At 26.8% G+C, this 12,786-nt stretch overlaps 1 protein-coding gene across 1 annotated transcript in view; it reads left to right on the forward strand.

Moving 5' to 3' along the window:
• LOC107439290 (protein bicaudal C homolog 1-B) overlaps positions 1–12,562 on the forward strand; it is a gene marked incomplete in the record, with an annotated part of 45,224 nt that extends 32,662 nt beyond the window's left edge. The window contains 9 exon segments of the mRNA XM_043041756.2: positions 191–362; positions 1,260–1,322; positions 3,534–3,626; positions 4,011–4,079; positions 7,535–7,683; positions 8,544–8,637; positions 9,716–9,864; positions 10,303–10,399; positions 11,798–12,562. Of these exon segments, the coding sequence (XP_042897690.1) occupies positions 191–362; positions 1,260–1,322; positions 3,534–3,626; positions 4,011–4,079; positions 7,535–7,683; positions 8,544–8,637; positions 9,716–9,864; positions 10,303–10,399; positions 11,798–11,928 (1,017 nt within the window).
• Between the last annotated feature and the right edge of the window lie 224 nt (positions 12,563–12,786).

Consider the following 12,786-nt stretch of genomic DNA (forward strand, 5'->3'; position numbering starts at 1 on the left):
ACTTTTTTAACTGGTAATTTTGCAAAATTTTTTTATATATTGCATACAACTTTTTTAACTGGTAATTTTGCAAAATTTTTTTATAAAGTATGACAGCAGTCTCAAATTGTTTGTCTATCTTGCAATTTTTCAGCACCTATTGTTGATATTGGTAAAATAAAATAATGCTTGGTGTGTTTATTCCTTACAGTCTGTGTCACTTCGTGGTCCAGAAAAGTTTTCAAAACAGATGCTTCAGTATAGACAACACCTGTTGCGACTCTCTACATTGAGCTTTAGTTCGGATATCGAACAAGCAAACTTTGCTGCCAAATTAATTTCATCTTCAACAGAATACCTTCGTTCCACTTACAGCGCTATTCGTAAGTGCTCAATTATTTATTTTCCTTTAAATTTTAGAAATTCCACTGTTAATTATCAGAGAGCTAATTATCACTGTTAATTATCATATGTTTCAAGTGCTCAAAAATGGGCTTCTGTTGAATGCCTGAAACATATTGACAGTTAATGCATTGTTTGTCATGCAGAGGCATTTAACTAAGATGCACTTTAGTTTCATTGTTTGCACTCACAAAGCTAGTGTTGTTTAAGGAAAATTGTGTTATATAGATCGTCTACTGTAATAATTTCGAATTGTAAAGTCATGTATATAATCATTAAAAAAAGTTCATTATTTTCTAATTAAACTAAGAAAGATTTAAAAATGTGAACCTATTTATGAGTTAAAATAATGTTGAATATAAATCTCCCAAGTTGAAAATTATTAATTTTATATTTAAATTTTATTTTTTAATTTTATTTTTTAATTTAAAATGTCAAATGATTNACTTTTTTTGACGTAGGGGGTAAGGGTACTTTTATTCTGAGTTCAGGGTCAAGTTGAATTCACTCAGTGATGCGGGAAGGTACTGATTGTTTTGATTTACGCCCGTTTCTTTTTTGTTTTTTTTAACGCTGAAACTGTTTATAAAAAGTTTTTGTTTTTCAATTATATCATTGAAAGAAAAAGAATTTTTTGAGTGCTTGAAAATTTTTGTAAAGTGCTTGAAAAGTTTTTAAAAAGTGCTTATTTTTGATTCAAAGATTTGGCTACGCACCCTGTCTATAACAGATGTAAATTGTTGCAATCAAAATTGTTTATGCAGCAACTCTTAATAATTGTTTGTATACAGAATTTTTTTCCTTCCTTTCTGCAAATTACACTGTTATATTTGTTATTTATTTATTCTTTTTTTCTAAAATCTGATTTAAATTTACAGCACCATCCATTGTTGGCCTTATATCAAGCAAAAAAGAAGTTGCCAATTTAGCTGAGATACAAGGTCAGAACCCCTGTTTATAGTTTGATTAGGATGTATTGATTTAAAAAAATCCATTTATATTTGAGATGATATTGTCTTGTTTACTAATTACTTAAACTGAAAATCACTTTTTTAAAAGTATTATCGCAATTCATTTTATTGTAAATTTATAACACTTTTTAAAAGCTTCAGTTATAAGACTTTATTAAAAATGTTAAAACAAAATTTATTCATGGTACAATTGTAGGAGATAGTTTTTTTTATCTCCCTTTTAAACACACACTACTTGATTACATTTTAAAAACACATGGCCCCATCTCAGTCACCCGTTGCCACCCTCAGCAACAAGTGAAGGAAAAATATCACTATGGTGATTTTGGTTGGTTGGCGCGGGGCCGGAGGCCATAGCGACCAACCCGTTTGTGATAAAATCTTAAATGTGACTTTTTTTATGTCCTTGGTTGCTTTCAAATTATTATATCTAATAAAAATTAATTATGCTCTAAATAACCTATTTCGAAACAGTTAGATTAAAAGTTAATTCTTCATAACAATTGTCATATTTACCTTATCTATTTTAAAACAAAAAAAAAAATTACTGTCCTTGCCGACAGTGTTTCCATCTGCATAACTCAGTTTAATAAAAAATATTTGCAGGACAGCTTTGCAGTAATTTACTCTTTTGTTTGAAGATAGCAAGAAGCCTAATTTTTTAAATTATAATTTTTCTAGAGCAGATTTGTTAGCCTTCAGCAACTGATTTTAGGCAATTTTTTTTTACCCAGTTTAGCAACAGCTGATAATAATCTGGCTTGAGTTATAACAAGGTCATCACAGAGATGTTGATGAAATTATGACATTGGATGACATAGGCAAGATTGTATTGGATGTGAATATTTGATGACATTGTGATGATGGTTATGACTGTTTCCTATATCCACAGATGGGAGTAGAGTAATGACGTGTTGAATAATTTATTGGTGTTTTGGTTTTCTATGTAGCATTTTCCGTGGAAATTTATTTATTAAACTTAGGTTTTAGGATTAAATTTTGTGACTTTTTTTTCTATGGAATGTATGTTTTGGTGGGTGTAATTGAGTTTTGTTAGGTGATTATTGGTCGAAGTTGCGCCTTAATTTGAGTTTGTATGTAGTGCTTTAATTTGAATTTGTATATTTTTTGTCTTTTCTGGTTTATCCTCACCTGCTGAGTCCCACAAAAAAATTTCTGCCGCACCCATAAAACTCATTTAGAGCAGCCAACTTAAGCACCAGAACGGGCCTGAGGTTTACTTTTTTATCATCAAAAATCGGAGATCGACTTATGCATTGAGGCATAGGGTTATTATCTTTTGAGGCATGTAAAAAATTACCTGTCAATGTGTTATTTTGAGCATTTTTTTCCCATGACTCTTGCATATCAAATCTGTAGCATAGTAAAAAGGCTGTTTTTTTTTGTAATTTTTACGAACTAAATAAAGATGATCAGCTACAGGAAAGCATATAATTAATATGCACTGACAGAAATTAAAAATCAAAACGTTGTGTAAACTGCATAAATCAGAGTTTTTTAAAAAATTTCTTTGATAAATTTTTTCTTCAAGTTTTTAATTGTATTAATTTAAAATTTCCGTGACTGATCCCAACTGTCTCTTCCATATAAAACATACTGTTTATATATAAAAATAAAGTTAGTTGTTGATGATATATTCCTGAGTTAAAAGTTTTTATGGATACCTAAGAATTAATAGAAGAACTTTTACATAAACTTTTTAACAGGCAATGCATTGAAAATGTTCAAACATGTATTATTTTAGCGAAGCTGACACTGTATAGAGGATCTTATTTTCATGAAGTACTAAAAACAGAAAGGCCTTAATGGTCACCATTTTCAGTATTATTTATCATTCTAGAAGATGGGAGAAAAGTGTCCAGTCTGCAGAAGATTATGAAGACCGTTATGGGGAAATTCTATGTTCAAAACTGGAAGTTTTGTTCCTTTTGGTATTTTATTTGACTATAACATTTCTTTAATTATGTTACCAAAGTGCTTGGGGGTATTGTCGCGATTAGTTATATGATCAGGGAAAATCTCAAGGGGGAAAAAGGATTGTTTCTTGTTTGAAGCACCTTCATGTGTTCATTTTATTCTTTTGCATCATGATTAAATACATGTGTTAGAAAATGTCATGGTCTTGTTATTGGTTTATGTAATCATAGTTTTTCTGTGCAGGTTCAAAGTACTTTATGGAATCAGAAAAGTCTGATTTTGATTTGACTCTAATGCAAAATAATAATTGGACCAGTAATATGCCAAATAATAAAGGTTAGTACTTTTTTAAGTATATTTATGTGATGATCTTTATGTTAAATGATCATCTTTAACTAAGAAGGTTTATGATACATGTATATTGAATTTTTAAAAATATGTCTGTTCTTTAAAACCTACTTTAACTTGAACCGCAGTGTTCTAGAATTGTGTGTCTCAAGAATTTTTTTTTTTTTTTTTAAGAATTGGTTTTGAATAGTTTTTTGTGTAAAATAAGAAAGCTTCTTTGTAAAAATTTTATTTGGAAAAGAAAAGGAACTTACCGTAAAATTAGAAGAAAAAAAATGTTTAACAAACAAATATAGGGTTTCTGGTAATTGTATTTCGTGGTCTTTCCATCTTTCTTATAATAGTAAAATGTATTGATTTATTTATTTTTAGAACTGTGTATCGGAACAACAGTTGAAGAAAAATGTGACTACGAAAAACTGAAAGTTATGGCTGCTAGAGGTTAGTAATTGCATTTTGTTACAAGATTTATTAATAAATAATTAGTATTATTATAATTTGCTATTTATAATTATTTTGCTGTATTAGATTCTCCAATAATTAGAAAAATCTCATTTAAAGTGTAACAATTGTATCTCTCTTATATTCAGTTTATCTATTTTTCACCTTTATCTTTATTGTAACTTATACATGTATATTAACATAAAGAAACATCTTAAATTATTATCTTTTATTCGATCGGTTAACTAGTTGGTTCAATAAAGTATGGTATCGTTAGTCCAGCACTTACTAGTTAATAGTGGAGATGTATCAGGCCCTAAAGTTTTCCTGGGTCGTGGTACACAGTGAAAATTGAGTCTTTTAACTCAGCTGGTTTCAGTACCAGGTAAAAATTTTATTTGTTGCCTGGCCAGTTCCAGATATGATATTTATTCAAAATAATGTAAGAATCATATAATTTTCCATTGAACAGGGTATAGTTCAAAGGAAATTTATTGCACTCCTTTATAAATAAAAACATATTTTTATTTTCAGTTTTTTAAAAAAAATCTTAATTTAAAAATAAGTTAAGAGATGTAAGATGATTGATATAAAACTTTTCATCTACTAAAATGGAGATATCTGCTTATAGTGAACATTGGATTTTTCATTTAGTTTATTTAAATTTCCTATATAATTTATTAATGTAACTTCTGTTGAAAATTGACTATTTTATAAATATTTCAATAAAATTATGACGTATCAAATGTTTCAATTATCAGAGTTTAAATTTTTAATCATTCAAATCCCATAAATGTAATTGCAATGAGATATACTTAAGTACAATATCTTAAATTTTATGATGCTCAATAAGAAATTTTGTCTTTTTTAAAAATGTTGAATAGAAGTTTCATATAGTGCTTTTGCTGCTCTTATTGTTATGATTCTATAGAAGTTTCATATAGTGCTTTTGCTGCCCTTATTGTTATGATTCTATCTCTGTGCACTTCTATCTATTTGAAAAAACTTTTTCAATGAAACCAAAAATGTATTTGCATTACATGAAGGGAAAAAAACAAAGTTGAAACTTTCCATTGTCAGTACGAAAACTTTAACCAACCAGACTGGTTTGAAATTAAATTTATTGAGCTAACAAGTAAGAGATACTCTTTCTAGTAAAATCTTAGTTTAAAAGTTACCGATGGCCAATTTCAGTCATACATAGTTCTTTTCAACATAAATGCAAATCAACTTTTAATGAAAATCTTAATAAGTTTTTCTGAATGAGTTCATCATTTAGTAATGTAAGCATAAAAAGCTTTTTTGTTTCAAAAAATTTATAAATAAATTTTTGGTAAAAAAAATTTTTTTGTTTTAATATTTTTAATTAATTTCTAATTAAGAAAGAATTTAGAAAATTTTAATTAATTTTGAAAATTTTATTATTTTTAATTTAATTATTAAAATAATTAAATTTTCAAATTTAATTACTTAATGATTAATTTAGAAATAGTATTAGAGTTATTAATGTGCCATTTGTAAGAAAATATTGATTTTTTGTTTGTTATCCATTATTTTTCTCTGCAATGCTACACCTCCAAATCCAAATGATAGAAACTTATTTCATACTCATTTTCTGAAAGCAAATTTGAAATGATTGTAATGCATGCACTAAATCTTATTTTTCTATACTTTGCTTTGAATTTTAATCATTAAAGTTTTAATAGTTTTAAATATCAATACAATCAATAATATATGTATTTCTAATTTAGTATTTATTTACTTATCATATTAATTTAGTTATAATATTTATCAGCTTTAGATTTCTGAAATTGCATATCTTTCTCTATAGCGAACATATTTCTCTGTCCCAAAGGTGTCCACTTTTCGTAGGTTTCCCTGAATTGAAATTCTGCAAAAGAGTGAAATAAGTCATTCATAAACCAGTTATTTCAGCTTGATTGTTAAGAAATTCAAGGAATGCATGAATTTACAAAACTAAAAGTATTTTTAAAAATAATGTTACTTTAAAACTGAAACCGGTTGTAAAAACTGAGTGCCAGGTAGTGAAACTCTTTTGCCCGGTTTTGATAATAGCTAGATAATAAAAAAATTGGCAGGTACCCAGTGCAAAGTAAATATTTGTACATAGTGACCTTAAACTATCAAATTCATTTTTGTTAGGATTAAGGGCTCTTATACTGATTATCCCTGTGGCAGAATCGCGGCGACATTGCTGCAGAACATTACAGAGTTCTTGCGGAAAGATTTTTCTGTTAAAAAGCAAAGAATTTTCTTTTCTGCAGAAATTTACAGGTAATAATTAAATCTGTATTTCTGGCAGTTATTGATTTTCACGTGGCTTTTTATTTTTTATTTTTATTTTTAATATCCCGATATATTTCTAACAATATGGAAAATTCCAATCGTGTATTTGAGTATTAACTTTTTAAGGCAATAATTCTATCAAATTTTTGGCAGATATTGCTATTGATTTCTCCAGAGTTTTGAAATCCGATATTTTTTATATGATATTATTTATTACAACAACCTAATTTTGAAACAAAACACTAATTTGAAGAATCCGATTCCCGTAATTTTGTAGTCTGATCTTTTTTTCCGGCAACTACTACTACTGATTTCATGATTTTTAATTATTTTTTTATTGTGATGATTACTTACAAAATGAGAAGAAAGAAATAATTTGTGCGTTACNCCCCCCCCCAACAAAATGCAAGAAAATCACCCTTAATATTAGAATAAAAAATTATTGCATGTTAAATTTTAAAAAAATTAGTTTTTTTTTTTTTTTTTTTTTTTTTTTTTTTTTTTTTTTTTTAAACAACGCTTTTTGTTATTTTAAATTAGTAACACATATGTTTTGTTATTATTAAAAGTATCTTGCAAAATGATTTTAGTGCCAGAGAGTTTTGTCACTGAAAGCAAGAAAAAATTCTGCTACAGGGCTGAGATTGTATAAATTCTGCTACAGGGCACTGTAAATTATATTCTCTTAGTTATTTCATATGTGCAAGAAAAAAAAGTAAACTTTGTAAATTAATATCTTATTGGATTTGTAGCTTCTGAATATCTACAATATTACAAAATAAGCAGATCCGACTGTGTAAAAGCTTACATTATTTTATCTTTATAATTTTAAGCTATATTTATCTTCATTATTTCATATGGCTGTACAACAGTCTTAATTACTTCACAGAGATGCAAGACTTATTCCACAAGTAATGTCTTAATTATTTTCTATTTTGCTGGTGCAAGGTCTATTATATTAAACTATACTACCTTAGTTATTTCTTATGGTTATGCAAGACCTATTATATGAAATTATATCTTTATTTATATAGCTGTTCAATATCTATTAAATGAAATTATAAATTTTTCATTTCATAAATTCTTATAGCTATAAAAATATATTATCTTCCCATATTTATACTGCATATTTAATTCTCTTATTAAAGCTATGCGGAGGCCTATTGATTCACTGGATTCAACACCACAAGTACCTTCCAGTTTATGGGCTGGGTATGGTTTCTCACAGTCAATGCCTGCTGCAGTGATAAAAGAAAATCTCTCTAGCATAAATCATTATTCATATGCACCTTTTGATGTAATTATTTTCCTTTTTATAATATGAAAAGACAGAATGATCGAAATTCTTTTTTTTTTGGCATTCATCAATTATTTAAAATAGTTTTTGTTAAGTATATAAATAATGAAAAGAACCCGAAGTTTTATTTAAAAAAAAAGTAATTTATGAAATTTTCATATTTTGATTGTAAATAGTGTTTTACACTTAATATTGAGATATTTAGTTAATTTATAATAGTTTCTTGTATAAATATTAGCTAGTTGTATTAAAGACTAGAATATTTTTAAAAAAAATCTGTTCTATTAAAGATCAAGAATTATCTCTTTATTTTAAACACCCAACTGTAACCAATATAGTAATTCAAAACCTAATTTGGCAGTATAAAAGCTTTGGCAACTTAATGTTAAAAGATTTTTTTTTAAAACTTTATTGTCTTAAAAATCTTTATTTTTCAATCTCAATACCAAAAATTTATTAAACAAACTGTATAATTTTTGAAATTACCTGAATGATTTAAATGAATATTTTTTTTTTTTCAGTTACTGATTTTTAGTTTTCTCTTAATCTTTATAATTAAAATAAAATTTCTGTTATTTACAGTCCAATTAAATGGAATTGAAGATTTTTAGAAATAAAGTTGCTTAAATTGAATTTTTGTTCAAAGCAAATAAATTTTTACCAAGCAATTAGTAAACTATTATTTATTAAACTAGTTCTCTTTCTTTTAAGATGACAATAATTTAACTAATTAAGGTAAAAATCAGTAGGAAGTTGAACTGGCTATGCTTACTTTTCTAGTCTTTTCCACTTTCCATTATTTTGTTCTATGATATTTTTATTTAAACATGCACTTGAATAGTTTTTTCTTACTTTTTTAGAATAGCAGCAATACTAGTTCTGAAGATAGTGACACATGGGAGACAGTTGTTTTAAAAGATTGTATGCCTACCCAAAGCATTTGGTCAAATAACAGTAAGAGTAAACAATTCTATATATCATACAAATTTTTAGAATTTCTTTTTAAAAAATTCTACTTGCTTTAAAAATTTTGCTCAGTAAAGGAACAAAAAAAGGAGAAAAAAAAAAGAAAAAGTAGTAAATCTTACTTTTCTGTAACCATTGATAATTTTTAAAGTATAAGATAAGGATTAATTTGCTTTTCTAAATCCAGTTAGGAAACTTTTTATGTTATGACTTTGCTAAAAAAAATATATATATGTAATAACAGGGTTACATCCCTGTAATCATTGGTTATGTTTAGCTTAAATAATTCAGTTGTGAGCCAAAATACATATTAAATAGTTTTATTTAAAAGTAGGCTGTTGGTGGTAATAGCTCACACCCATTTCTCCACACTGGAGGGGGTGGACAGCACTCTCGAACAATTCAGACAGAGTTTCTCAGGATCACATCATGTTGAAAAGAGACATACAAAAACTATTGCTCCTGCATTATATACTAACAGAAAATGAGGTAAAAAGGCTCTGCATACCTTATAACCCTACTCATTATGGAAAATCATTTAATGCTTCCTAATATGGAAGTGAAAGAGGGAAAGATTTTAATAATAATTCCTCCTTTGAAATATAAATCTAATTATGATTCAATGGTATGTTTTCAGCCTTGAAGTCCGAAAATAGAATATCTCTACACCTATTCTTTACCAAAGACATTTTATGAAAAGAGTTTTAATGCTTTTATTAATACGAAAGTATTTATAATTTTTTGTATTACATATATATCAGTGATTGCCTTGTTTATTAATATTAATTAAGATTTGACAGCTTCTAATATTTAATGCTTCACAGTAGTTTTAATTAAAAAGACTTATGTACCTAAGTTAAATTATCATTTGTACCTATCACATAATTCAATCAAAATCTTAATAGTATCACATACATATAAGAATTTCCCATAAAAGATGACTAAAATAAAACATTCCATAAGTATTTGGATTTATAAACTATTTTCACATATTTATTGTTTGCTCTTATGGCTATGCTTACTAATAACTGAATGTAAATTTTTTTCCCTTCTTTTTTCTTTTCAGAAGACTGTTTGTTTAGTCACAGCAACTATTTTGACTTCCTTAGGGATACTTCATTTACATCAAAAACTGACATGACAGAGGGAATTCTATCTGAACTACTGTATCAGCACAATTTGCAATATTACAGTGACATTTTCATCAAAGAAGAAGTAAGTCATCAATATAATTCATCTTTATTCGTGCTATATTATTTCAAGTTTAGTAAATTTAATTCCTTTATACGTATTTTTACAGTTTGTTGAAGAGGAAAACAGCCATTTATTATAGTTATTCAAACTTACAAATTATTTTTGTTTAAAGAATTTATTTTTTCATTATATGATATTAAGTAATTCTAAGCAAAATAAAACTCCCAAGTATTTCTGAAATTAAAAATATTATATTGTATTATTCTTTTAAAATAAAATTTGCTTTTATTAAAGTAGAGCAAGCTTTATTTTTTTCTATTTATCAGTCACACTTTTTAAAAGTACTTTGGTTTATTTGTTATGTTCCAAAGTCAATATGTCCTGATAATTGTCCTATTTTTTTCTGAAATGAACCAATGTCCAAATATTACATTTCTATCATTTGTTTTATGTTCTTAGGTTGACTATGAGACTTTTTTGCTGCTAAATGATGAAGATTTACAATCTCTGGGAATACCTTTCCATGCTAGAGTCAAAATGATGTGTTTGATTAAAGGTAATACAATTTCTGTGTAAAATTCAGTGAAATATTATTATATGAATGAATTCTATAAGCATGTTGAATCTTAATTTCTATTTTACAGTTTTTTTTCTATTAGTACAAATTATAAAATGATGCTGATCAAAAGATATTGATTTCGATTAGAAATTCCATTTTTAAAAATAATTTCATTCTTAAAATTACTTCCATTTTAAAAAATAAAAACAAACATGAAATGTTTTGTGGTATAAAATTTAATAGTCAAATGAGTTTAAAATTTCATTAATAAAATAAAAGTTTATTGTTAATTAATGACTCTCTGGTGTATTACCTATTTTTTTTTCCTGGTGTATTTTTATTATTTATGAATTTTAATAGTTTTTACTGTGTTACAAATAGAAATATCAAGAATTCTATTTGACTGTAATTTGGTTATAGGACATATTAAAAATATTCTATATTTAATAAAAATATCTTATATTTAATATATCCTATAATTTGGTTATAGGATATATTAAATATAGGATTATATTAAAAATAGGACAATATTAAAAATAGGGCAATATGATCCCTATTATTAGAGCAGGAGAGCAATCAAAAGTATCAATCACCTTCTAGCCTAAACTATTTCTGAATTACATCGGCCCCACATACTTAGAATCCTAATCCGTCAACAAAAAAAAGTATGATTATTCGGCGAAGGTAGGCTTTAGTGTCATGTTTTCATAACTCAAAATATTTGTTTACCTTATGTTTCAAAATTGTTGGACTATTTTTAAACAAAATAATAATAAATAATTATTAACAACTATTTTTTACTTGTAATTACCTTCAGTTAAACTAATTATTCAACTGTGTGCAAGCGTTTTGATTTGCTGAACAAGTTCTTGAGATATAAAAAAATGGGTAAAAAATGAAACTAGCATCACTTTCCTGCCTTAACTATAGGTACCATATATTTTTCGAATCACAGCTAGCTACTCTCACGACAATGTAATCCAAATCCGTCGGGGGTAGAAAAGCTATGTTTATTCAGATGAAGTAGGTTTTTATTACTTCTTGAGTTTGTAACTAAAATATCATCTCCACTAATTAATTGGCATATTTGATATCACTCCCGTGAAGCATTCAGTTTGGTTCCTAGTACACAAATATCTTATCATGAGATCAATATTTATTCAGGGTGTTTTGCTTAAATTTTGCGATTGGGTTACGGAAATTTATTTCTGAAGTGAATGAAAGCATACTTGCATAAAATATGTGTTTTCTTTGACATAACTAACTTTTTGTGTGATATAAATTTAACTTTTGTAATGGTCTTGTGTCTTGTTTTCAATCTCTGTTATATTCGCAATAAAAATCGCAAATTTTCTCAATTTTTTAAAAATGAGCATCTGTTTTAATTTTTAATAGATCTCCAGGAAAAAACATTAAGGAAAGATTCAGTGCCTTCTAAAGTGTTCAATGTTGCTCCTGGTGCTGAAAGGAAGATGGAAAAAGAGAGATTGATTGAACAAACAAGGAGCAATACAGAATTATGGTGATGAACTGAATTAGTCTTATTACTGTTTTTATTTTTCTAGCATCCTAACAGACTATTTTTATATTATTTAAATCATCTATTTTTTTAGAAAAAGATCTTTAATTTTAAAGAAAAGATTTCACTTTTTATGTTTCTTTCTTTTGTAATGTAAAAAAGAAGGGGAAAAAAAATCTTTTTCATTTTTTAAATTTTTGTTATCAGTTTTCCAGTGTTTATATCGAGTGTCGAAGTAAAGTTAATTAACATGGCTTTAGTTGTAAAATGTTTCTGGTATTAGCATGAAGAATATAAATTAATTTAAAAAAAATAAAAAAAAAGCATCTTATAACATTTTAAGTTTTTGAGGCAAAATGTGTTGATGTTCAGAAAATTGAATGGCTGCTCTTAACATACATCAGAGCTAAGTATGTTACAGTGTTATCCTTGCTATCAACTTGCTATCAAGAGCTTAAAATATATGGTACCAAATTTAGCAAGACCAACTTCTGTTGAAGCAATTATTCACGCATATCTGTGAGAAAAGCTAAGAGTTCATTAGATAAATTGCCTACAAGTGAAATGTAAACTCCTTTTTTGAATAATATGCCTGCAAGCTTCACTTTCGTAGAAGTCATTTCTATCTTATTTCAAATAAACTTGCCTCCTGCCAAACAAAGGACATCACATATTTGATACGATGGGGAAACAATACATTCGTTTTACTTAAAAGCTCTGTAACTGAAAATGTACAGATGTTAAATTTTGTTTGTATAAAGTAAAGGTAAATTTTACTATGTTTTCAAAAGTAATATTACATATAAATAAAAGTTCTTATTCTGTTTCATGCCAAATATGTGTAGATATCAATTGATTTGCTGTT

This window comes from Parasteatoda tepidariorum, chromosome 3, assembly GCF_043381705.1.
Source record: "Parasteatoda tepidariorum isolate YZ-2023 chromosome 3, CAS_Ptep_4.0, whole genome shotgun sequence".
NCBI classification, from domain to species: domain Eukaryota; kingdom Metazoa; phylum Arthropoda; class Arachnida; order Araneae; family Theridiidae; genus Parasteatoda; species Parasteatoda tepidariorum.